Genomic DNA, 26929 nt, shown 5'->3' with positions numbered 1-26929 from the left:
TTTGTTTAGTTCGACAAACAACAGAGATGACATTCCAAAGGAGGATTAGTGTTCACCTTTGGTTCTATGAAATTACAGATCCAGCTAATTATGCCTGATCTCAGCCTGAACCCTCTAATCTCTAGAAATGCCTGTCAAATTCTGGGAGACAAGATGTCAGTTGGGTTTAATTATTTGCCAGACAAAAGCAGTAAGCCTCTAGTTTTGCCTCAATACTTCTGTGTGCAGTGGATGCAGAAATACACAGCATGAGAAACTCCATCTCTTACATTTTACATGTCAGCACTGTGCAGGAACAATTGGCGTCTTTGTGGCTGACAATAACTGTTGTTGTTTTAAAATCCCAGTTGGTGTCTGGATCAAGAATGTCACTAAATTCTTTTTCAAATCAACATGCGCACTCTGTTGCTGACAATTTAAAAAAAAACAATTTTAAATCATGTTTATAGACAGCCGGCTCAAACTCTAGAACTAGACGCTTCTCAAAGAATGGTATATTTCATTTGTTAAGATGAATTCGAATCCCCTGCTGCTTTCACTACACTTGAAAGGGAAGTTAGATTTCAATGTTCAGTACTGATGGTCCCTTCCTTAAAGTATAAACAAAGTAAACCAAATGTCAAATTAGCTGTCATTAGAAAAGATAAAGCCCCTTCAAGTTATCAATTCAGAGGAAAATGGGACCTTGCACTATTTTGAGTGAATGTGTCTGAGACACTGCTGTGGTCTTGCAGGCTCTCTCAGGTGAATGGAAAAGATCCCGTGCTACATTTTGAAGAAGAGCAAGGGAGGTATCACTGATGTCCTGGCCAGTATTCATTGTTCTAAAATAAAATAAAATTAATGCAACTAAAAGGAAATTAAATCTTGCAAACCTGTCACACCACAGGACATCGAAAGGCATTTTACAGAAAATAAAGTACTTTTGAAGTGCAGGCACAGTTGTAATGTTGGTGTCATCCTTACATATATAATATTAACCTGGTTTTGATACATTGATTACAACAGTGAGTTCACTTTAATTTCTTTTAGCTGCAAAGTGTTTTGAGACATCCTGAGGTTAAGGCACTACATGAATAGAAACCTCCCTTCTTTGGAAACAGATCTGGGTCTAAAAGGCTCCTTTGATGGCTCAATGAGTTTACTGAGTCAATAGCTAAGATGGAATTGTCGTAGTCTGGCTCTGTTCTTATTCACCTGTTTCTAGTCATTTCAATCAACCTGTTCTGAAATGTTTCTAACACACTACTTGAGCTGGTGGGGGGCTTTAACTTGGATCTTCAGGCCCTGAAGTAGAGACGCTATTACCACACCGCAAAAGCCTTACTCACTGCTTATAACCTCACAATTTCTAGCAATGGTTTCCCTTCTTGATATAACATAATTACTATTCGAGTTTGCTGAGGATCAATTTTGGCCACTCTTTACTTCATTATAATGCTATTCTTTGGAGGCGTCGTGAGCAAATTATGGGAGCAGCTTCCAAAAGTTTTGACAGCACTCACCTTTGGTTCTTCCTCATTTTGTCTGAGTCCATTTATTACCTCTTAGGTATCCAGTCTTGAATGAATACAATTTTCTCCAGGTAAACATTCAGAACTGAAGCCATTATTTTTAGCCCTGTGCCAATTCAATGCCTGTGTTACTGCTCTCATTCCTCTCTCAGGCTGATTCAATTTGCAGTCTCCTGTGACAAAAAAAGATTGACTACTACCTCAACAAAATTGACCATTGGTGCTTCTAAATCTGCCACTCAAACCTCAAACATACCTTTGTCAGCTTCACCCGTCCAGGTCGACCTCCTAATCTTTAATGTTTGCAAATGTTAGATCATTCAGAATCCTGCTTTATAGTTTCTCATACACAACTCATGTCCATTGACCTAAATTGGTTCCTCATCATTTAATGCTAAGTTTTTAAGTTCTCATCCCTAGTTTTGATTTATGGCCTTGCCTTTTACTGGTGGGTTTCACTCCCCCATTGTGCTACTATTGGTTGGTTTGGTCTTCAGCTATCTAGGTCTAATGGTCTGAAATTCCCTCCTTAATTCCATTCACCTTCCCTCCTCTTTAGACCCATTTTCTTTATCTAAAAAAAAACTTTAACAAAACTTTAAAATTACACTTCTAGTATCTCCTTCTTTGGCTCAGCATCCATTGTTTAACTTTACCTCTGTGAAGCAATTTATGCATGAAATGAAACATACAAATGCAGATTGACGATCTTGGTATTCGTGATTTCTGGGAGTTGTTGACCTAAACCTTCTTAGCAGTAGATGTTGCAGGATCATGAGGGGTGGTCAAAGGAATGCAGTGAATTACTTCCCTGAGGAGACTAAGATAGAAAATTTGAGGTGGGTGAAAATTGTTATAAGGTTAAAACATTCAAATAACTGTGATAAAATTAATATGTAATATACAATTTCAAACTACTGCAGGTGAGATTACTTCCAAAATGCTCAATACATCATGTCATACGAGACATATCAATGCTGTTGCTTACTTAATAATGCACTCTATAATCTGAAATGAGTTCTCACTTCTTTATATTTTTCACTTCTATAAGCAAACAAAATAATAGCTTCAGTCAGACCTGAACAGTTTCCAACGTGACTGTGTTTAAAATTTAGGCATTAAAACTGAAAATGCATTGTCCTGGAATCAACGGTTTCTATATTACAGTTTCTATAATGGCTCTCTACACAAACCTGCAATACAAATTTCAAAGCAAAAATTGATAAAATACATTCTTTTAAGCAACAAAAAAGCAACGGCTGGATAAAGTCTGCAAGCATCAAAATGTGTTCCAGTTATTGATTTCTTAAATTACGTTTCTCGGAATGCAGACATTCTTGTAGCAATCTAAACATTATGCACAGATAAATGAATACCTGCTATTCAGTTGTAAAACAGGTTCACAACATACTCAGTAAAGACACCACCCAATCACTACTGAGTTATAAAATCCTGAAAATCTCAAGTTTGAATTTGTGTCTGTGTTAAACTAACTGTTTTCAGTTAGCTTAGTAATGCAAGGCTACAATGTAGGTCAAGCTTGTCCTCTCTGACTGATATTTAATGAGCCCTAGTGGAAACTGAATATGTGTAGCAGCTAGGAGACACAGCATTGGATTCAGATGTCAAACTTTCAGTGAACAAACAATCCAGTGGTAAGCATGTTTCTAAATTTCTGTGTTGGGAACGGGCATTTGTTAAATACAAAATAAAAACCAAAAGAAAAATGGACACTGTAAATCAGAGACAAAAATAGAAATTGCTGGAAAAGCTCAGCAGGTCTGGCAGCATCTGTGTAGAGAAATCAGAATTGAGGAAGCGTCACTTAACCCGAAATGTTAACTTTGATTGGGTGGTGGCTTTACCGAATATGTTGTGAACCTGTTTTACAACTGAATAGCAGGTATTCATTTATCTGTGCATAATGTTTAGATTGCTACAAGAATGTCTGCATTCCGAGAAACGTAATTTAAGAAATCAATAACTGGAACACATTGTTAACTTTGTTAACAAATGTTAACTTTGATTTCTCTCCACAGACAACGGATAATGATGGGATAGTGTAGGGGGAGGGGCGTAGATTAGTTCACAGGTCGGCGCAACATCGAGGGCGAAGGGCCTGTTCTGCGTTGTATTGTTCTATGTTCTAGATGCTGCCAGACCTGCTGAGCTTTTCCAGCAATTTCTATTTTTGTCTCAAGGGCATTTATTAGGTTTACACTTACTTGGGCAGAAATTTTGAAGAAAATTTTTCACTTTTGTAAGCAAACAAACTTTCAAATGTTGTGAACCCAGAAAACAGGTTTAGAATGGTGAAGTGCAGCATCTACTCTGCCATTGGCAACACTTCTAAATTCCAAACATACTGTAACATGGGATTTGAACACACAGACAGCCCAAAGATCCTGAAACTTACTTATCCCACTGTCACCTGGTCATTACAAACATGATGGAAAATTAAGGCTAAATAAGAAGTTATTTACAGTACTTAAATGGAATTAAGTCTGTGGCTGAGGAAACCTTTTTATGTCAGCACCTTCTAACAATGAGGCCTGTTGTTCAAGGATCAGGCACAACTACTTAAGCTGCCATCTCAGAGGCCTCACCACCTGCCATGAAAGCTTCCATTACAATAGGTTGGAGTAGTGTCATCTATCATGCTGTGATGCCTGCCTTCCAATGCACTCACTATTTTCTTTGATTATGATGCAATGCAACCACCAGTCCCTGATTATCAAGATGGGACACTTTGTTTTTCTTATCAAAATGGAAGTTTGCTCAAAGGGAAACTGTTGAAGATGTTGGCACAATATGTAGCTATTTCCTGAGATGGGCTGCAAGTGTCTGAATTAGCTCATATTATTATACACTGATTTGATTTGATTTATTATTGCCACATGCACTTAATTACAGTGAAAAGTTTTGTTTTTGCATGTTAACAGGCAGATAACATATAATGACATACAGATCATAAGGAATTTGACTAGAGTGAGGCATACAACGTTATGCTACACAGAAGGTATACAAAATCATGAGCAACACTATATTTGATATTTGTGAGGTCCATTCCGCAGTCTAATAACAGTGGGGACACGTTAGTACATGTGTTTAAGCTTAGTATCTTCTGCCTGAAGGAAGAGATTATAACCAGGGTCTTTGATGACGTTGGCTGCCTTTCTGCTGCAATGAGAAATGTAAATGGAGTCACTGGATGGGAGGTTAGCTTGCATGATTGTCTGGACTATGTACACAACTTTCTGTAGTTTCTTGTGGTCCTGTGCAGAGCAGTTGCTGTTCCAAACTGTGATGCATCCAGATAGAATGCTTTCTATGGTGCATCTGTAAAAGTTGGTGAGGGTCCTCATGGCCGTGCCAAATTTCCTTAGCCTCCTGAGGAAGAAGAGGTGTCATTGTGCCTTGGGTCACATCTACTTGGGCAGTCCAAGACAGATTGTTGGTTATTGTCACTCCTAGGAACTTGACATTCTCAATCCTCTCCACCTCAGCTCCATTGATGTAGAAACCTTAAGCTCTCTTCCCAATTTTACCTTGATTCGTAGGGTGGAACATGAAAAACAACAGGAACATGTTTAGGATTTCAGATTAATCAGGCAGCCTTGGAGTATCTTGATGATGAACAGTAGGATGTAGTCAGACACCTCAGAGCAATCTGGTTTGCACTTTATGTGATGCCAACTTTGATATGTTATATTCAAATTTTATGAATAAAGCATTTTTTGAAAAAGAAGTGTTGAATATTGATGTCAGCATATAAACTGGGCTCAAACCTACACCTTTTGGCTAAGTCTGAATTATGTCACGCTTTTTGGATGGTTTTAGACTGTGAGGCCTCAGGAGTTGTCTTGCCGTATCTAACCAACATATTAATTACCTAGTCCACCCCTATAGCATCCATCATGTCTGATTTCCACTCCACCTTTCCATGTGTCTTTGCCAGAACATCTCAGCGGAGATCTCCTAAAAGACCAGCAACCTATGTGTCTTGCCATCTTTAAAATACTACAGTGGTCTCGGACTGTCATTCTGAAGCTGACTTGCTCCATCAGGGACAGATTCAAAACATGGCAGGGCAGGGAAAGGAAAGATGGCATCACAATTTTCTGTTTGGGACCTTGTGGATGGGGTAGTGCACAGGACTGGTGTCCTCTTCCTGGAAGATCAGCAGAGGCTACGTCACCAAAACCTGCTAGGTCCAAGGTCACCACTCAGGTCTGTGCCATTCCAGTGTGTGAAGTAACAGCATGCAGGACTGCAAGAAGGTTAGTGCCCTTCTCCCTTCCACCAGGATAAGTGCTAAAGTCTTACTGAGCGACTGTTACCTCTTATTCATTCTATCATTGTTAACTGCATCCAACTTCCACCAAGGCTCATACTCTCACTTTTGCATACAACATCTTCCCTCACTTGCTCTCATTACTCCCAACCTGCCATACCACTAACCCTGCATGCCCTCATGCTGTTCTCGGAGCACCTAACCACCTTTTCCCAACATGAACCAGCCATAGCATTCACTGTTATCTCACTTATTTGCCTTCCTCCTGTCATTACTGGATAATACAGCTCATAAATTGTAAAGTGACACCTTTTCATGGGGGAACATTCAGCTCCCATCGCCCTGAGCGAATCCTTGCCCTTGCATGAGACGACCAAGATCATTCTTGCAGGGATAGATACATCAATGTGCCCACAAAAAAAAGGAACCATTCTGCATGGCACTGCAATTCTCCCATTAACTTGCACTGTCAGTCTCATCCATTGCACATTACTTCTAATCACTAGCCATTTAATAAGTGTGGTGGAAGACCTAAAATCAGGAAGCACTTCTGTCTGAGGCAGGTTAGGTTTTCTTGTACAATCATGTTCTTTTAAGAGTGCTACATGTGCATATGTGAGTAAAATGCCAAATTATATGTGCAGGCTGATAGAAAGGGCTGTCCTCGTCATCAGGACATTTTAGGTTTCAATTTTAAGTGGCAGAGACAGCATTTTTTTTCTGTATCTCAGGAGCGTCACTCTATCTTTGCTCATCACCCCAGTCATCCTGCAAAGTCACAGATTAGGCAGAGTAACATTTTAATAATGCCTTCCTGCAGGTTTTCCTGGAGGTCACCTGGGAGAGAACGGAAGTCTTGTCACCTGAGGATACAAGTCTTGACTACATCTTGGATACCTGGCATACCTGCATGATGTATTGATGCTGGTCATACACGATTTGCACATGGATTCTGTGGAATCCCTTGGGATTTTATATATATATCCTGGCTGCCTTGATGGTGTCCTTAATAACTACATGATGCAGTCAATGACCTCTTCCACCCTTGGGAAGCTACCACGGCTCTTTCTAATCGCTCTTGTGTGTAGTGAAGGAAATATGCCGATGGGCCCAACTAAACAATTCATTGTGAATATCTTTAAGCAGCGATATACTGCAGGCCAACTCAGTCATAGATTCATACATTTTTGCAACAATCTGGTCATCAAGCATCTATTTACTTTACGAACAAAGTGTGGAGCTGGATGACCACAGTAGGCCAAGCATATTTGGAGGAGCAGGCTCTGACATTTTGGGCGGTCCGGTGTAGAGCTTTCTTCAGAAATAGGGGAGGGGAAGGGGACTTTGAAATAAATAGAGAGAGGGAGGTGATAGAAGGTGGATAGTGGAGCAGATAGGTGGAGAGAAGACGGACAGGTCAAGGAAGCGGGAATGAAGCTAGTAATGGTGGGAGTAGGTAGGAAGTTGGGATGGGGGTTGGTCAGTGAGGAGGGAGGGTTGGGTAGGTGAGAGGGAAGACAGACAGGTCAAGGAAGCAGGGATGAAGCTAGTAAGGGTAAATGCACGTAGGAAGGGGGGGTGGGGGCTGGTCAGTGAGGTGGGAGGAGCGGATAAGTGGGAGAAATGGATAGGTGGGAGAGAATACGGACAGGTCAAGGAGGCAGGGACAAGAAGAAGGGCTGGTTTTGGGATGAGGTTGGGGTGGGGAGATTTTCAAGCTCGTAAAGTCCACATTGAGTCCATTGGGTTGTAGGGGTCCCAGACAGAATGTGAGGTGCTGTTCCTCCAGTTTTAAGGTGGCATCGTTGTGACACTGGCGGAGGCCCAGGATGGACATGTCGTCCAGGGAGTAGGAGGGGGAGTTAAAGTGTTTCACGACTGAGAGGTGTTCTTCGTCGTGAACCGAGTGTAGGTGCTCCACAAAGCGGTCTCTGAGCCTTCACTTGGTCTCCCTGATGTAGAGGAGGCCACATTGGGAACAGCGGACACAACAGACCACGTTAGCGGATGTGCAGGTGAACATCTGTTTAATGTTGAAGGTTTTCTTGGAGCCTGGGATGGCGAGGTGGCGGGGGGAGGTATGGGGCAGGTGTAACACCTCCTGTGGTTGCAGGGAAAGGTGCCGGGGGTGGTGGGGCTGGCGGGGAGTGTGGGGCAGACAAGGGAGTTGCATAGAGAGCATTCCCTCCAGAAGGCATATAAGTACGGAGAGGGAAATTTATCCTTCGTTGTGGGGTCAGATTATTTTAATCCCATTTTCCAGCAATTAGTTCATACCGTTTTGTTATGGCTTTTCAAATGCTCATCTAAACAATTCTTGAATATTGTACCTGACTCTATCATCCTTTCAGGCAGTGAGTTTCAGCCTCTGTGTGAGACAGGAAATCCTCAAATTCCCTCTAAACCTCCTACCCCTTAACTTAAATCTATGCCCTTGATTATTGACCCCTTTACTAAAGAGAAAAGTTTATTCCTTTCTACCCTATCTACGTTCCTTGATATTGTCCACCTCAAAAAGGACCCAGTCAGCCTGGTCAGCTCGAGGGTGGAAAGAACCCTAGTCTACTTAGTCTCCTTTCATCACTCCAAATGCTCCAAACCAGGTAACATCCTAGTGATTCTCCTCTGTACCCTTTCCTGTGCGATCACATCCTTTCTATAGTGTGGTGCCCACAATATTTCAGTTGTAGCCTAACAACCATTTTCTACAACTACATCATAGTCTCTCTGCTCTTGTATTCAATGTTTTGACTAATAAAGGAAAATATCCCATAAAGCTTAATTGTCTTATCCACCTGCCCCCAAGGTCCTTCAAGATTCTAACATTCATTGCATATTCCCTTGACTTATCCATTCTCCTAAAATACCTTTCCTTGCATATTTCATGATTAAATTCCATTGACCCCTCTTCTGCCTGTCTGACCAGCCCGTTTATATTGACCAGTTGCCAAAGGCTTTCCTGACTATCGATTTTTATGTCATCCACAAACTTACTGACCATGCATTTTTCATTCTTCTGTGGATCATAATGTACAATAACTGGCAAGGGATCCTGCAATGAACCGGTCGATACACCTGTGGACCCAGGATTCCAGTGACAAAAACAATCTTTGACCATCACACATTGTCATCGGCCGCTAAGTCAATTTTAGATCCAACTTGGCAAAAAGCAACTTGTGTTGAACCTCTTCAACTCTGGGTGAATTTAGGCTTCCTGTGGAGACCTGAATGATTGTTATTTCAGAAGGTTCTTCAAATGAGGCCATATAGATACCAATTAAAAATGAAAATGGAGCAATCACATTTACTAGGAATATACTCTAGTGCCGCATATAATCAAGGAGAGATTGGAAGCAATCACTGGGGCAAGCCTATCTCATCGGGATTTAATGGTCTCTTATGTGAAGCAAAGACTGCAGCAACTCTAGTGCTCCTACATCTAACAAAATGACAATCACACCCTGTAGAAGCGGTTGGGAGGGCATGGCCTTCTTCGGAGTGAATGCTCTAGTTTTCATCCTCAGCCTCTCAATTCTCAGCAGCTGGATCTTCCTCTAAATCATATAATTCCTGCCCCTACACAGTTAGCCGCATTCTCTTCATCACCTGAAGAGGAGATTATCAAGGAACATACAATGCCAATAAGCAGATCAGGTTCCTCAGTACCATCGGATTAGTGAAGGGCCATGACTGGATTAACGACTTAGTGTATGATCCAATGAGGATAGCCCTGATACTTAGAGCTTTATGAACACCAATTAACTCTGAAAGAAAATCTGTCCATGATATCGCTTACATAAATCCACCTCCTGGCTTTATATATACTTTGAGACGCTGAGAAACATTCCAAGTGGGAGTGAGACCTGTTTTAAGGAAGGATCACTCGACCCGAAATGTTAACTCTAACTTCTCTCCACAGATGCTGCCAGACCTGCTGAGCTTTTCCGGCAATTTCAGTTTTTACTCCCAATGGGCATGTTTTAAGTGCATTAAGGCTTTGGTCACATATTCTTGCAGTCAACTTGACTGCCAATTAGTTTAAACAGTCCTTAAGAATTTATTTCAAGATGGCTTGCAGGCTGCTGATTTTGGAATCCTCAAACCCACTTTATTCTTGAAGAATGGCATGGTAACGGGTTCACAAATTAACATCTCCAAATTATGCTTCCATAAACTACAGTAGTCCAGTTTTCACAATGTAAAATTCAGCATTTTGTATCGCCAACTAAAGGTATTTAGCACCTTTGGTATTCCAGCAACCTTGTAATAAAGATCAAAACTTTATGATTACTTTTTGTAATCCTGTGTAGCAGCTCTGAATGGCTTAGGTACAGGAGAAACAAAAACCCTTTGTTTCCCTGTCCCCATGCCTATTATGTGAAGTGTCTCAAGATTAATAAGTTACTCAATAGTGATTTGTCAGATTCAAAGTGGATGACATCAAACTTAAAAGCCCTTATATGTATACAAAATGCTAAGACTACCATTCCCTAAACTTGTGGACATAAGGGGAGATTGAATGAGCTTCTTGCATGTGAACTCACAATGTCTACATGCTATATAAGTCACCAACACATTAACCTGGAACTAGACGACAGATCTTCAACCTGAAATATTAATCCAATAAAATAATATGTTGTTTTGACCATGCAATTTTTTTACTGTCCAATCTAACAGTTCTTTTTCTTGCCACTTGAAGACCTGGTTGAAGATATAGTTGGCTGATCTAACCTATTATCTCTCGCTAAAAAAGATGGTGGTTCTTTTTTCAGAGTCCTCGGGTTCTGGGATGAGCATAGAGTAGACTAACAAGTTATCAATAGGTTCCTTAGTATCATGATCCTGCACATTTGAAGGCTTCTCAAACGACTGTACCTCTTCACTGCTGTCATGAGGGACACTGGTCAGCATGCACACCACTGCACTGATACCGGGAATGGGATGTGGAATACCAGTGATCAATGGCAGAATCAAACAGGTTGCAATCTTAACAATAATCCTTAAAAGTTGAAACATGTGTTAAATGTATCTTTTGATTAGTCTATGATGCTATCCAGCACACCTGAAGATGATCAGCATGAAATTCTCCACATGGTCCAGCAAGACAGGCAGTTCTTATTTCGGAGTGAGCCTGTGAACATTTTGGTACTTCAGCCATTTTTCAATGTCCATTTTGCCAGGATTTGATATTAAGGCATTACCGCACAGTGGATTTACACTGATGGTTCCCCATGAATTACTGCTTTTGACTGCACATTAGAGTTTCCCCCAGGGAGGTAAATTCAGAAACTAGAATGTCACACAATGATCTCATTCACCTCCAACTCTGTGGCTCAAGATAAGCGTTATGCTGGTTTACTCTAAAACTCCTCACATCCTCCACTTTCAGATGCCTGGGTCCAGAGAGATGGCCTAACCCTTCTGGTCCTGAGGACTCATTTGCCTCACTGCCCTGAATGCTCAATACTCATGTTCACCCATTGCTGTGAATCCATTCAGGTCTCTATGTCCAGTAGTGCTAATAGTCTTTCCATCCTTTTAGGTAATATCTGTGTAAGTTCCTTTCCTACCTTTAACTTTCCTCATAGTATTTGCATAAATTTTCAATTCCCGGATACTCTACTGCTCAGATCTGTTGGCAATAGTTGCTCAAGTTCTGTCAGTTCTGCTATGGGTCATCATATGAGCAGGTTGATTCTTAACCCTCAGATCTTTGGGCACATAGGACAGGATGTCCCAAGGGGTAGCAGGATCCAGAGTATGGAATTTGATCCTTTTGTTTTGCTTTGCCCCTCCGCCTCAATAGTTAAATCCTTTGGACTCAAAGTGTGATGCCATTTGGAGCACTTGGTAGCAAGCTCCTCCCAGTCATTAATGTCATGAAATGCTGCCATACTTCAAGGAGACTTTAAGAGTGTCTCCGTTGTGCTTTCTTTGTCTTCACCTAAAATAGTGGTCACTTGAGAGATTAGAAAATAGGATGTAGTATGGAAGATGCTTTTCAGGAATCTGAACACAGTCCTGTTCATTGAAGTTGATTTTGAAAAATTTTGTCTAAAAGTTTTTACAGACGACTTCAAGAGTCATGAAAAATTTCTCTATCGCTGTTACGTTTCACTGTTACATGGTCTAGGTCTTATTGCAGTACAGGAGTCTGATAACAATTGCTCTGCATGCTAGCTTGAAAGTCCTTATTCTTTTCAGACAGACAGATTGGGAAAATGGTGTTCGCAGAGAGTTTCAGAATCATCAAGACACAACCATGCTTTTGTTTTTGGGGGTGGGGCGTTACTTAGTCTGATGAATCTTACTCTCAAGGCCAACTGGATGAACTTTTAAAGTCTCACACATCTCCCAACTGGTTAGCTATTCTGGATACACAATATAAAGTCCACAATACTTTCACTATTTAAATGTTGAAATTGGTTGGGGGAATACACTGGAAGTACTGGCTTCAGTTGAACGAAACACTGGATTATCTGGCTTCACCCCTGAGGCTGGCGGGAGAGTTGCAGAAAACTCTGCAAGGTCGGGCTTTACGCCGAAGCCAGACAAATGAGGAGAATGTTGACAGGGAAACAAACTCAAGGATCTGCAGATGCACAAAATCAGAAATTGATAGAAAAACTCAGCAAATCTGGCAGCATCTATGGAGAGAAAGCAGAGCTCACATTTCAGGTCCGAGAGATCGCATTAAGTCGTGTTTTCGCTCCAAAAAACACTGGGGAAGACATCACACTGCCTCACACTTGAGGCTACAGAGTTGGAGAAAACACTCGAAAAGCTGGCTTCGCACCGGATGCTGCAGAATTGGTGAAAAGAGTGGAAAAGTTGGCATCACCCCTGAGGCTGCAGAGTTGGTGAAAAACTGGAAAAGTTGGCATCAACCCTGAGGCCACAGAATTGGTGAAAAAACTGGAAAGGTTGGCATCACCCCTGAGGGTGCAGAGTTGGTGAAAACACTGGAAAAGTTAGCTTCAGCGCCTGAGGCCGCAGAGTTGGTGAAAGGTATCAGAGATAATGGGAACTGCAGATGATGGAGAATCCAAGACAACGAAGTGTGGAGCTGGATGAACACAGCAGGCCAAGCAGCATCTCAGGAGCACAAAAGCTGACATTTCGGCCCTAGACCCTTCATCAGAGAGCGGGATGGGGAGAGGGTTCTGGAATAAATAGGGAGAGAGGGGGAGGCGGATCAAAGATGGAGAGAAAAGAAGATAGGTGGAGAGGAGAGTATACGTGGGGAGGGAGGGAGGGGATAAGTCAGTCCAGGGAAGACGGACAGGTCAAGGAGGTGGGATGAGGTTAGTAGGTAGGAAATGGAGGTGCGGCTTGAGGTGGGAGGAAGCGATGGGTGAGAGGAAGAACAGATTAGGGAGGCAGAGACAGGCTGGGCTAGTTTTGGGATGCAGTGGGGGGAGGGGATGAACTGGGCTGGTTGTGTGATGCAGTGGGGGGAGGGGAGATTTTGAAGCTGGTGAAGTCCACATTGATACCATTGGGCTGCATGGTTCCCAAGCGGAATATGAGTTGCTGTTCCTGCAACCTTCGGGTGGCATCCTTGTGGCACTGCAGGAGGTCCATGATGGACATGTCGTCTGAAGGATGGGAGGGGGAGTTAAAATGGTTCGCGACTGGGAGGTGCAGTTGTTTATTGCGAACTGAGTGGAGGTGTTCTGCAAAGTGGTCCCCAAGCCTCCACTTGGTTTCCCTAATGTAGAGGTAGCCACACCAGGTACAATGGATACAGTATACCACATTGGCAGATGTGCAGGTGAACCTCTGCTTAATGTGGAATGTCATCTTGGGCCTGGAATGGGGGTGAGGGAGGAGGTGTGGGGGCAAGTGTAGCACTTGCTGCGGTTGCAGGGGAAGGTGCCGGGTGTGGTGGGGTTGGAGGGCAGTGTGAAGCGAACAAGGGAGTCACGGAGAGAGTGGTCTCTCCAGAAGGCAGACAAGGGTGGGGATGGAAAAATGTCTTGGGTGGTGGGGTCGGATTGTAGATGGTGCAAGTGTCAGAGGATGATGTGTTGTATCCGGAGGTTGGTGGGGTGGTGTGTGAGAACCAGGGGGATCCTCTCCGGGCGGTTGTGGCGGGAGCGGGGTGTGAGGGATGTGTTGCGGGAAATGCGGAGGACACGGTCAAGGGCGTTCTTGACCACTGCGGGGGAAAGTTGTGGTCCTTGAAGAACTTGGACATCTGGGATGTGCGGGAGTGGAATGCCTCATCTTGGGAGCAGATGCGGCGGAGGCGGAGGAATTGGGAATAGGGGGATGGAATTTTTGCAGGTGGGTGGGTGGGAGGTGTAGTATTCTGTGTAGCTGTGGGAGTCGGTGGGCTTGAAATGGACATCAATTACTAGCTGGTTGCCTGAGATAGAGACTGAGGTGTCCAGGAAGGTGAGGGATGTGTTGGAGATGGCCCAGGTGAACTTGAGGTTGGGGTGGAAGGTGTTGAAGTGGATGAACTGTTCGAGTTCCTCTGGGGAGCAAGAGGCGGCGCCAATACAGTCATCAATGTAATGGAGGAAGAGGTGGGTTTTGGGGCCTGCATAGGTGCGGAAGAGGGACTGTTCCACGCAACCTACAAAGAGGCAGGCATAGCTGGGGCCCATGGCCACCCCCTTGGTCTGTAGGAGGTGGGAGGAATCGAAAGAGAAGTTGTTGAGGGTGAGGACGAGTTCAGCTAGGCGGATGCGGGTGTCGGTGGAGGGGGACTGGTCGGGCCTGCGGGTCAGGAAGAAGCGCAGGGCCTTGAGGCCATCTGCATGAGGAATACAGGTGTATAGGGACTGGATGTCCATGGTGAAAATGAGGTGTTGGGGGCCAGGGAATTGGAAGTCCTGGAGGAGGTGGAGGGCGTGGGTGGTGTCACGGACGTAGGTAGGGAGTTCCTGGACCAAAGGGTAGAAAATGGGGTCCAGATAGGTGGAGATGAGTTCGGTGGGGCAGGAACAGGCTGAGACAATGGGTCGACCAGGGCAGGCAGGTTTGTGGATTTTGGGAAGGAGATAGCAACGGGCCGTGCGGGGTTGGGGATCAATGAGGTTGGGGGCTGTGGGTGGGAGCTCCCCTGAAGTGATGAGGTCATGAATGGTGTTGGACATGATGGTTTGGTGCTCAGGGGTGGGGTCATGATCAAGAGGGCGGTAGGAGGTGGTGTCGGAGAGTTGGCGTTTGTCCTTGGCGATGTAGAGGTCATTACGCCATACTACCACTGCGCCACCCTTGTCTGCGGGTTTGATGGTGAGGTTGGGGTTGGAGTGGAGGGAACAGAGGGCTGCCCGTTCTGCAGGGGAGAGGTTGGAGTGGGTGAGAGGGGTGGAGAGGTTGAGGTGGTTAATGTCTCGACGGCAGTTGGAGATGAAGAAGTTGAGGGAGGGTAGGAGGCCTGGGGGTGGTGTCCAGGAGGAGGACTTGTGTTGGAAGCGGGTGAGGGGGTCAGTGGAGGGAGGGTTAGGCTCCTGGTTGAGGAAGTAAGTGTGGAGGCTCAGAGCCTCCCTCTCCCAGACCTGCAAAGGACCTCTCCTGTTTTTTATCCTTCGCAGGATCCACAGACTGAACACCCAGATCTACTCAGCTTTACTGGACACCAAAAATCCTAAGTACAACAAACTCACTGGCTCCTGCCACCTTAAAAAGAATTCCAGCACCTCCGAAATCCCGAGCCTGTCCCTGCCCCCCCCCCAACCATGCACCCGCTGCCATTAACCACGAGGACACAGCTGGAGACCCCACCGATGACATCACATCTGCCACCGCCAGGCACACCACTTCCGGGACCACGGATGCGACCGCTGCGGCAGTCACTGCCTCCACTTCCAGTTATAACACCACACAAATCACCCTCACCGCTGCTGCTGCCGCCCACCCCGCTCCTCCCACCGCGGATGGAACCCCGCCCACGGCTGACGCGACAGAACCCTGCCCACGGCGGACAACAACGGAACCCCACCCACGGCCAACAACCTTATCGCTCCGGCCACAACCTCCACAGCCAGCAACCCCAGAGGAGACAGCCACACTGAGCCCTGCCAAATCTTCACCATCCCCCCAGACCTTCCACTGACTGAGGACGAACGGTCAGTCATAAGCAAGGGGCTCACCTTTGTCCCCCTACAACCACACATCAACGAATACCAGTCACGTTTGGACATAGAACAGTTTTTCCGCCGCCTTCGCCTCCACGATTACTTCTTCAACCGGGAGCCTAACCCTCCCTCCACTGACCCCTTCACCCGCTTCCAAAACAAGTCCTCCTCCTCGACACCACCCCCAGGCCTCCTACCCTCCCTCGATCTCTTCATCTCCAACTGCCGTCGAGACATTAACCGCCTCAACCTCTCCACCCCTCTCACCCACTCCAACCTCTCCCCTGCAGAACGGGCAGCCCGCCGCTCCAACCCCAACCTCACCATCAAACCCGCTGACAAGGGTGGCGCAGTGGTAGTATGGCGCACTGACCTCTACATCGCCAAGGCCAAACGCCAACTCTCCGACACCTCCTCCTACCGCCCACTTGATCATGACCCCACCCCCGAGCACCAAACAATCATCTCCAACACCATTCATGACCTCATTACCTCAGGGGACCTCCCACCCACAGCCTTCAACCTTATTATTCCCCAACCCCGCACGGCCCGTTTCTATCTCCTTCCCAAAATCCACAAACCCGCCTGCCCTGGTCGACCCATTGTCTCAGCCTGTTCCTGCCCCACCAAACTCATCTCCACCTCTCTGGACTCCATTTTCTACCCTTTGGTCCAGGAACTTCCTACCTACGTCCGTGACACCACCCACACCCTCCACCTCCTCCAGGACTTCCAATTCTCTGGCGCCCAACACCTCATTTTCACCATGGACGTCCAGTCCCTATACACCTGTATTCCTCATGCAGATGGCCTCAAGGCCCTGCGCTTCTTCCTGTCCCGCAGGCCCAACCAGTCCCCCTCCACCGACACCCGCATCCGCCTAGCTGAACTCGTCCTCACCCTCAACAACTTCTCTTTCGATTCCTCCCACTTCCTACAGACCAAGGGGGTGGCCATGGGCACCCACATGGGCCCCAGCTATGCCTGCCTCTTTGTAGGTTGCGTGGAACAGTCCCTCTTCCGCACCTACACAGGCCCCAAACCCTACCTCTTCCTCTGTTACATTGATGACTGTATCGGTGCTGCCTCTTGCTCCCCAGAGGAACTTGAACAGTTCATCCACTTCACCAACACCTTCCACCCCAACCTCAAGTTCACCTGGGCCATCTCCAACACATCCCTCACCTTCCTGGACCTCTCAGTCTCCATCTCAGGCAACCAGCTAGTAACTGATGTCCATTTCAAGCCACTGACTCCCACAGCTACCCAGAATAAACCTCCTCCCACCCACCCTCCTGCAAAAATTCCATCCCCTATTCCCAATTCCTCCGGTGCATCTGCCCCCAGGATGAGGCATTCCACTCCCGCACATCCCAGATGTCCAAGTTCTTCAAGGACCGCAACTTTCCCCCGCAGTGGTCAAGAACGCCCTTGACCGCGTCTCCTGCAACACATCCCTCACAGACCGCTCCTGCCACAACCGCCCGGAGAGGATCCCCCTCGTTCTCACACACCACCCCACCAACCTCCGGATACAACGCATCATCCTCCGACACTTCCGCCATCTACAATCCGACCCCACCACCCAAGACATTTTTCCATCCCCACCCTTGTCTGCCTTCTGGAGAGACCACTCTCTCCGTGACTCCCGTGGTCGCTTCACACTGCCCTCCAACCCCACCACACCCGGCACCTTCCCCTGCCACCGCAGGAAGTGCTACACTTGCCCCCACACCCCCTCCCTCACCCCCATCCCAGGCCCAAGATGACATTCCACATTAAGCAGAGGTTCACCTGCACAAATGCCAATGTGGTATACTGTATCCATTGTACCCGGTGTGGCTTCCTCTACATTGGGGAAACCAAGTGGAGGCTTGGGGACCGCTTTGCAGAACACCTCCACTCAGTTCGCAATAAACAACTGCACCTCCCAGTCATGAACCATTTTAACTCCCCTCCCATTCTTCAGACGACATGTCCATCATGGGCCTCCTGCAGTGCCACAATGATGCCACCCCAAGGTTGCAGGAACAGCAACTCATATTCCACTTGGGAACCCTGCAGCCATATGGTATCAATGTGGACTTCACCAGCTTCAAAATCTCCCCTCCCCCCACTGCACCACACAACCAGCCCAGCTCTTCCCCTCCACCCACTGCATCCCAAAACCAGCCCAGCCTGTCTCTGCCTCCCTAACCTGTTCTTCCTCTCACCCATCGCTTCCTCCCACCCCAAGCCACACCTCCATTTCCTACATACTAACCTCATCCCACCTCCTTGACCTGTCCGTCTTCCCTGGACTGACCTATCCTCTCCCTACCTCCCCACCTATACTCTCCTCTCCACCTATCTTCTTTTCTCTCCATCTTCGGTTCCCCCTCCCCCTCTCTCCCTATTTATTCCAGAACCCTCACCCCATCCCCCTCTCTGATGAAGGGTCTAGGCCCGAAACGTCAGCTTTTGTGCTCCTGAGATGCTGCTTGGCCTGCTGCGTTCATCCAGCTCCACACTTTGTTATCTTAGAGTTGGTGAAAACACTGGAAAAGTTAGCTTCAGCGCCTGAGGCTGCAGAGTTGGTGAAAACAGATGGTTAGCTCCGTCGCAGGCCGCTGGGCGGGGCAGTCACGGCAGCACGAGATGTGGAAACGCGCATGCGTGCGCTCGAGCTGAGGCGGTTCGGCCGTTGCCTGTACCCGCACCGGAAGTTGTCGCTAACTCCTTGGAAACGGCGATGGAGAAATACCAGAAGATGAAGGTGGTGGGACGGGGAGCTTTCGGGTGAGATTGTTGTTCGGATTCCGTGTATTCCTCCAGCCCGAGTTGATGGCCGCTGTCAATTCGTTGGAAGCACAAATTCAACAGCTGTCGGAAGCGGGGTGGGGGTTGCAGCTTTGCCCTGGCTGGGTTCCTGAGAATGATCCGCAATCAAATCGTGAAATAATGAATTTGGCGTTGAGTTTAATAATCGAAACTGGAATACACAGTGCATAGCATCAGTTATGGTGATCCTGAAACTACAAGTTATCATGTAAAAAGTAACGCTGGATCAGTGATGTGTTTACGTAAGGAAATCTGCAATCCTTATTCATAATCAATGTCCTCAATTGCCCTCCGATGTAGCCGTGTAAACTCACCACCATCTTCTGAAGGGGGAGTTTGGGATGGGATTTAACTAGACTTGCCAGTGATGCCCCTATCCTGTGAATGTGACAAAATGTTTATTTTCCATTTTGTGGATGCACTGCATTTACATCGCACATAACGACTGGACATTGCATAGCTCTTTGCAGTCAGACGTGCCTTTGAAGTCCAGTTCCCGTTGTTATGTAAGATACATAGCCAATTTATACACAGCGAGCTCTCACAGCAAGTGTGAAGATGATCTGATAGTACGACTTTTACTGTTGTCTGAGGAGTAAACTTTGGTCAGGAGTTTTTGGGAGAACATTCCTTCTCTTTTTGGGGATAATGTCGTGGGATTACAGTATGGGTAGATAGGAACTTGGTTTACTACCTCATTCCAAAGTCAGCACTTTTGGCAGAACTCAAGCTAACTTCAGTACTCAAGCTAAATACTGCAGATGGTGGAAATCTGAAATGCAAACAGAAAGTGTTGGAGGAAGCTTGAAGGACAGCACCTCAATTTCACTTTCACCACTTTATAGCTTCCAGCACTCACTATTAAGTTCTAAAACCTCAAAGATGACCTCTGTCCTCCATTTTTCTTGTATTCCCCATGCCCCCAGTGGTGTCTTCTTTGTAAAACTGAAAGAGCTTCTGAGGAAGGATCACTGGACCTGAAATGTTAACTCTGATTTCTCTTCACAAATGCAGCCAGACCTGCTAAGCTTTTCCAGCGACTTCTTTTTTTTGCTGTTGGTGTCTTGTTGACTTTGCTCTTCATGTGCACCTGCTTTACATTTCTAATTCCTTTCTTGCTTTACCTGACGAAGGAACAGCGCTCTGCAGGCTTGTGATTTCAGACCTGTTGGACTACAACCTGGTTAACAAAGTGTGGGGCTGGATGAACACAGCAGGCCAAGCAGCATCTTAGGGGCACGAAAGTTGACGTTTTGGACCTAGACCCTTCATCAGAAAGGGGTCTGATGAAGGGTCTAGACTCGAATTGTCAGCTTTTGTGCTCCTAAGATGCTGCTTGGCCTGCTGTGTTTATCCAGCCCCACACTTTGTTATCTTGGATTCTCCAGCATCTGCAGTTCCCATTATCTCGGACTACAACCTGGTTTTGTTTGACTTTTGACTTTGTCCTTTATCATTGTTAACACTTCCTTTGCTTTTTTCTCTGGGCTGTCGCACAATCTGGAAGAGAAACAGAGTTAATGTTTCAAGTCCAGTCGAACTGTTCTTCAGAACACAGTGCCAGATCTGCTGTGTATCTACAGTGTTTTCTGTGTTTGTTCCAGATTTCCAGCATCTAGTAGAAACTGTATTTCACTTTTATTCTCCTCACAATCTGTTCCATTCACTCCTCCTTCCCTGTCAGCAGCAAAAAAATCCACTACTTTCTAGCCCCTTCCGTTCTGAAGAAGAAGTATTGAACTTGAAACATCAATTCTATTTCTGTCTTCATAGACACCGCTAGACCTGCTGAGTTTCTTCAGCACTTTCAGATTTTACTCCATCAGCACAGTGATGGAATATCAGTCTTGATTTTTGTGCTCAATTCCTGGGGTGGGCTTTCAACCTGGAACTTTGATGCAGAATCCACTACTTGAGAACAGAGATATAGAAGGATCAAGGAAGTTTGAACTGTGGTATTGGAATTTGCATAGCAGATTGTTAAAAGGCTCGGAGAAAGAAAGATTGATCTTTATGTTGGTCTGCGTTCAGTGGACTAGCATAGATGGGGAAGAGCTTTAGTCCTGTTTAGGCCTTCAGTTCTGAGGAAGGGTCACTGGACCCAAAATGTTAACTGTTTTTTCTTTCACAGATGCTGCCAGACCTGCTGAGCTTTTCCAGCAACTTTTTTGTCTCTTCAGGCTAGTTCAACTTAAATGTTAACATAGCTCTTTTGGATATTGTGGGTTTGCTGTATGTTTCCAGTACTTTGTGTGCTTTTATTGTGGACTTCCTCACCCGTTGTTCCAATAAGCAGCAGTCACTTTGCATACTAATAATCACACAACTACCCAACAAAGACTGCTAGTTAAATTTCATTTACGAATGTCCTTTTGGCTGATTTTGCACTATTATTATTGTTTCATATGTTTGCTTTTTGCCAGTTCAGCATGAAATTATGCATGAAGTGTTAACATGTTGTAGTTATTCATGGAATCTCGAATGTACTGAGCATCTATAGCTTTTTTCTGTTCGTGTTTTTCATGTTTGACTGTAACCATTTATTGGCACTTTTGGTTTTTGTAAGAAAAAGAATCTTAAGAATGCACCTTGAATGTATCTTTGCCCACATCATTGTTGAGCAGAGAAAGAGAGTGCCATACTTGTAATGCTACTGATTATTAATCAAAAGACCCAAAGCTTGTGTTCTGGTGATGGAGGTTCAAATTCCACCACAACGGATGATGAAATATAAACTCAATTAATAAAATCTGTGATTATAAATTATCTAATGGTGACCATTCGATCATTGTCGATTGTTGTAAAATCCTGTCTGGTTAGCTGTTGCCCTTTAGGGAAGGGAAATCTGCATTCTAATTTTGTCTGCTCTTTATATGACTCCAAATCCATAGCAAACAATTAGTTTTTAACAACTCTTTGAAAGCAAGTCACTCAATTATACCTAACTGCTACAAAATCTGATAATATGAATTGAACTGGGCGGACCAACAGGCTTTGGAGCAAATTTGGAGGGCCAAATGACATTGTCTGTAAGGTACGATTCTGTGAGGATGACTTACAACACTACTATCATTGTTTCTGGGTATATTGTATCAGACATCTTGTCCACCACAGATGATAGCACACAGTGGTAAACAGTTAGAAAAGAGTTGCCATAAGAGTCCTCAACAATGACTGTGGAACTTGTGAAGTCTCATGGCATCAGGTAAAACATGAGCAATATTAGCATCCACCACACTCCCTTTGGCTGGTTAATTAGTTATCAGTTATCCTCCATGTTGAACACAACTTGGAGTATGCACTGAGGGTTTCAAAGTCTCAGAATGTATTGTGGATGGGAATTCTGGATGAAATGTACTCTGGATTCAAAAGTTCATTGCCCAGAATGACTTGGTAGTACCACCAGTGACTGAGCTGGCTAAGTCCTAAAGGACAAGGCTGTTTACTGAGCCTATGGCAGGTGGTGAGGGAATCAACAAGGGGGAGGACACATTTGACTTTGTTGTAACCAATCAATCTATAGAAGATATGTCTTGTCTATGACATCAGTAAGAGTCCTTATGGAGACACGGTCCCATCTTTACATTGACTGTACCTCCCATCACTACCTCAGTGCTGAATGGGGTAAATTTCATAAAGACGTAGCAATTCATGCCAGGACACCATGAATCGCAGAGGGCCATCAGCATTAGCAATAGCAGTGGAATTGTATTGAAACACAATCAGTAAGCACATAGATAATGGGAACTGCAGATGCTGGAGAATCCGGGATAACAAAGTGTGGAGCTGGATGAACACAGCAGGCCAAGCAGCATCTTAGAGCACAAAAGCTGACGTTTCGGGCCCAGACCCTTCGTGGGTCTCGGCCCGAAACGTCAACTTTTGTGGTCCTAAGATGCTGCTTGGCCTGCTGTGTTCATCCAGCTCCACACTTTGTTCTCTCAGTAAGCACATTGCCTGGCTTATCCCATACTCTGTAGTTACCACCACTTCAATGAAGATTGCAGGAGGGCATGCCAAGAACATCGCAAAGTAAACCTAAAAATGAGATAGCAACCTGGTGAAGTTACAACCAGGCACAGGAATCCTGGGCCCCTTCCTCCTCTTCATCTGGGCCCCTAAAATATGGACCTCCGTTACTGGGCCTTGATGTACTCTCTGCCGTAGATTCTGGCTACAGCACTGGAGAACTAGCATGTTGAGCAGTCGATGTAGCATGTCATAGACAGGACTACCTGAGCCCCCAACAAATGGCTCTGATCTAAATTCTTCAGGAAGTTACTAAGAGCACAAAATACTGAAAAGGTTATGGTCCCTGAGTAGTCTAGCAATAGTGAAGACCCGTGCTCTGAAACTAGCTGTGCCTTTAGCAAGGCTGTTCCAGAAAGCTATAATGCTGGCGTCTATCTAGCAATATGGAAAATGTCCCAAGTATATCCCAACTACAAAAAGCAGGACAAAGCCAACTTAACCAATAACCATCTAATCCATCAACAACAAAGTGATGGAAGATGACAGCTGTCAAGTGGCATTCACTCAACAGTAATGTGCTCACTGACTCTCAGTTTGGATTCTACCAGGCCCATTCATCTACTGACTGCAGTATTATTTCATTTCAAATCTGGACTAAAGGGATGAACTTTAAATAGGAAGTGAGGCTTACGGCTGTTGACATTAACATAATTTTTGACTGAGTATAGCATCAGGGAGCCCCAGCAAAAGTGGAGTCAGAGAGAATCGGGGTAAGAACTCCACTGACTGGAATCCTACCTGCCACAAAGTAATATGGTCATGTTGTTGGAGGCCATTGTCTCAACCACAGGATTCCTTAGCACAACACTCTCAGGGTCTTTATATGTCTTGAGACATATAAAATAATCAGAGGGTTAGATAGGGTGGATCGGGAGAGCCTTTTTCCTAGGATGGTGACAGCGAGCATGAGGGGGCACAGCTTTAAATTGAGGGGTGAAAGATATAGGACAGATGTCAGAGGTAGTTTCTTTACTCAGAGTAGTAAGGGAATGGAATGCTTTGTCTTCAACGGTAGTAGATTCGCCAACTTTAAGTACATTTAAGTCATCATTGGACAAGCATATGGATGTACATGGAATAGTGTAGGTGAGATGGGCTTCAGATCGGTATGACAGGTCGGCACAACATCGAGGGCCAAAGGACTTGTACTGTGCTGTTATGTTCTATGGGTAGTGTCCTAGACCCAACCTTCTTAGGCTGCTTTTTTAATATCTTTCTCTCCATTGTTAGAGGTGGAGATACTCACTGATGATTTCGCTGTATTCAATACTATTCGTGATACCTCAATACTTGATCAGTGATTGTCCAAATGTAGCAAGATCTGCGCAATATCCAGGCTGGCATTATATAAATTGCAAGAAACATTCATGCCAACTATGTACTGGGTAATGACCATCTCCAACAAGAGAGAATCCAACTATTGGCTTATGATGTTCAGTAACATTATCTTGCTGAATTCCCAGTTATACAACTTTGACTGCACCTGTCACATAAATACTGTGGATATGAGCAGTTCAGAGGTTCAGAATTCTGGAATGAATAATTCATCTCTTGACTTCCCTCAAGCCTGTCCACCTTCTACAAGCCACAAGTCAGGGATAAACTGGCATGCTGCCTGTGTGTTTGGGTGTGTGCAGCTCCAACAACACATGAAGCTCATTACAATTGGCACCTCCTTCAACATTTACACACTTCACCAGTAACGTACAGTGAAAACAGTATATACCATATATAAGGAGCAATATTTCAACTGACCAAGCCTCCTTTGATGGCATCTTCCAAACCTGCAACCTCTGCCACCTAGAAAGAAAGGCCAGCAGATGCAGAGGAGTACCATCACCAGCAAATTCCCCTCCAGGCCACACATTTCCTTCCATAAAAGCACATTTCCAAATACGCCATGAACTATTGTGGTTCAATAAGGCAGCTAACCACCACCTTCTCAAAGGCAGTTATGCATAGGCAATAACATTGGCCTAGCTAGCAATATCCTCATCCTGTGAATGAATTAATAAACAACTAAGTTAGCTGAATAAAATACAACTTTGTTTTGAATTAATTTGTTGGAAGTTTTTTTAAAAATCAGTATTGGATTACATTTGCGCTTCAGTCAAATCAGAACAGAATAGCTATACTTGGGCTTTTATTGTGTCAGGTCATTAAAATCTACATTGCTGATTGAAAGTTCATATAAAAAAAATTGAAGTTGATCCTGTAAAAGGTCATGTCAGGGTACTCAAGACACATAGCTCAGATATCTGCCTTCATGAATTGCTTATTCGAATGACGCAGTGTTTACTTCTTTACTTGAAAGAGCCCTTCTGCAACCTCAGGATTATACATCCACATTTAATGACTTTTAAAGCGCAGTTGCTGTTCTGTTGGTAAGTACAGTTTGCCAATAGTGAAGCTGCACGAACAACAAGAAAAAAATAATCTGTATTGATGACGTTGGTTTAGGGATGAATAATGGCCAGGACGGCAAACTTGCTTCTTTTCAAGTAGTCCCATGGGATCTTTTACATCTGCCTGAGCAGTTTATACTATGCTTTGAAAATCGGCATCCCTTGCAACATGGCACACTTAACGATATACAATCCTATAGTAGGATTCAAACTGTAATACCTCACTTGGATAGCATGCTAGAAATCAAGCTCCCAGAATTCCTGGAGTCATCACAGAAGTTGAAGATTTTATAAAGCACACAGAATTCCAAAGATTTTTTAAAAAAGTCTTCCCTAGCTTACTCATCTTCTAGAACCAAGTTGACAGAAAGCATGGACCAGATTTCTGTACTTAACATAAATCACTATATATTACAAGTAAATAGACAGTGGCTATAGGTAAACGGTTTTCTTTTACTTTGTTTAGCAGATGTTGGTGTTGCAAGCTAGGCCAGAATTTATTGCCTGTTCGTAAGTACCCAAAAGAGCAGTTAAGAGTCGACATCATTACTGTTTGTCTGGAGTCACATGTAGAAAAACCAGGTAATTACAGCAGATTTCTTTCCCTAAAGGACCTTAGTGAATCGCATGGGTTTTTATGACAGTTTGCAGTGGCTACATTAAGCTATCTTTTTATTCCAGATTTTTATTGAATTCAGATTTCACCTTTAGTGCGGTGAGAGCTGTAGTGGGATTTTAACCTATGTCTCAGAACATCAAAAGCAGAAAGGATAGTCAGGTAGATTTTTACAAGATTGAGTAATAGATTCATGGTCTCCATTATTGGGACTAACTTGATGTTCCAGATTTATTAATTTAATTCAAGTCCCCCCAGCTGTCATAGTGAGACGTGAACCCACCCACACAAACATTAGCTTGGGTCTCTGGATTACTAGTCTGATTACACACTTTCTCCGCTATCTTCTCTCTTTGATTCAGGTGTAGGTAGATTTTTAACAGTGTACAAAGTTGATAATTATTGTTGAAAAGTGTTCCTCACCCTTGAAAGCTGTTATGTTTGTAGAATGTCACATTTTTTCATTATAATATTATGAAATTACAAGTGTAATTTAAAAAGGAAATTATGTCATGAAATTTCAGCTTCTACTTTAATCTCCTGTATGGCCCAATCATTCTTTCACTCTGTAAAATGTAATTAAAACTGAAAGGTGTCATCACAATTTGCTTCCTGGTTTTCTGATTGTGAGAATATAATTATCTGCTTGATGTGCTCAAGATACATGCTTGGAGATCTCTTTGAGTTGGCTGCTATTCAAACTAACATTGGGAAAGAAAAAAATTCACTTCTCAGAGATAGCGAGGTCTTTTGAGATCCCTTTTTTAAGATCAATGCCAAGCAGTGTTATTTTGCCGACTGTGAAATCCAGGCCTGCAGTTTTTGGGTTTAATATGCTAAAATAACAGTCTATGTATCGGTGTGGCAATATAACAATGCATATTTTCAGGAAACTTTAGGCCTTAGGCCATGGACCATTTATAGTGTGCAAATTCAGGCCATCTGACCTATGTAACTCTGACAGCTCACTTCAATTCCCAGTTTTTATTGCGGCATCTATTTCTTAAAATTTGTGGAGATGGAAAATTTTAAAGTACTTTCTTTAACTCTGATTTCATATTAATGGGCTTATTCTAAGTGAGGACATTAAGTGCAAGAACCTGATGTTCGATTTATAATTTAAATTACATAAAATGGAAAAGGTAATTTAAATTTTA

The 26929-nt window shown here is 44.4% G+C and overlaps 1 protein-coding gene across 3 annotated transcripts in view; it reads left to right on the top strand.

Annotated features, from left to right (window-relative positions):
- Positions 1-18575: 18575 nt before the first annotated feature.
- nek8 (NIMA-related kinase 8) overlaps positions 18576-26929 on the top strand; it is a 59104-nt gene continuing 50750 nt past the window's right edge. For all 3 annotated transcript variants that reach the window (XM_059655413.1, XM_048557530.2, XM_048557529.2), the window contains exon 1: positions 18576-18677. In XM_059655413.1, coding sequence (XP_059511396.1) covers positions 18631-18677 — 47 coding nt within the window. In that variant the 5' untranslated portion in view covers positions 18576-18630. The remainder of the gene's footprint in view (positions 18678-26929) is intronic.

The sequence above is a fragment of the Stegostoma tigrinum genome, chromosome 27 (assembly GCF_030684315.1).
Source record: "Stegostoma tigrinum isolate sSteTig4 chromosome 27, sSteTig4.hap1, whole genome shotgun sequence".
NCBI classification, from domain to species: domain Eukaryota; kingdom Metazoa; phylum Chordata; class Chondrichthyes; order Orectolobiformes; family Stegostomatidae; genus Stegostoma; species Stegostoma tigrinum.
Note: the sequence above shows the minus strand (reverse complement) of the source record. Positions and strands in the feature narration are given on the sequence as shown.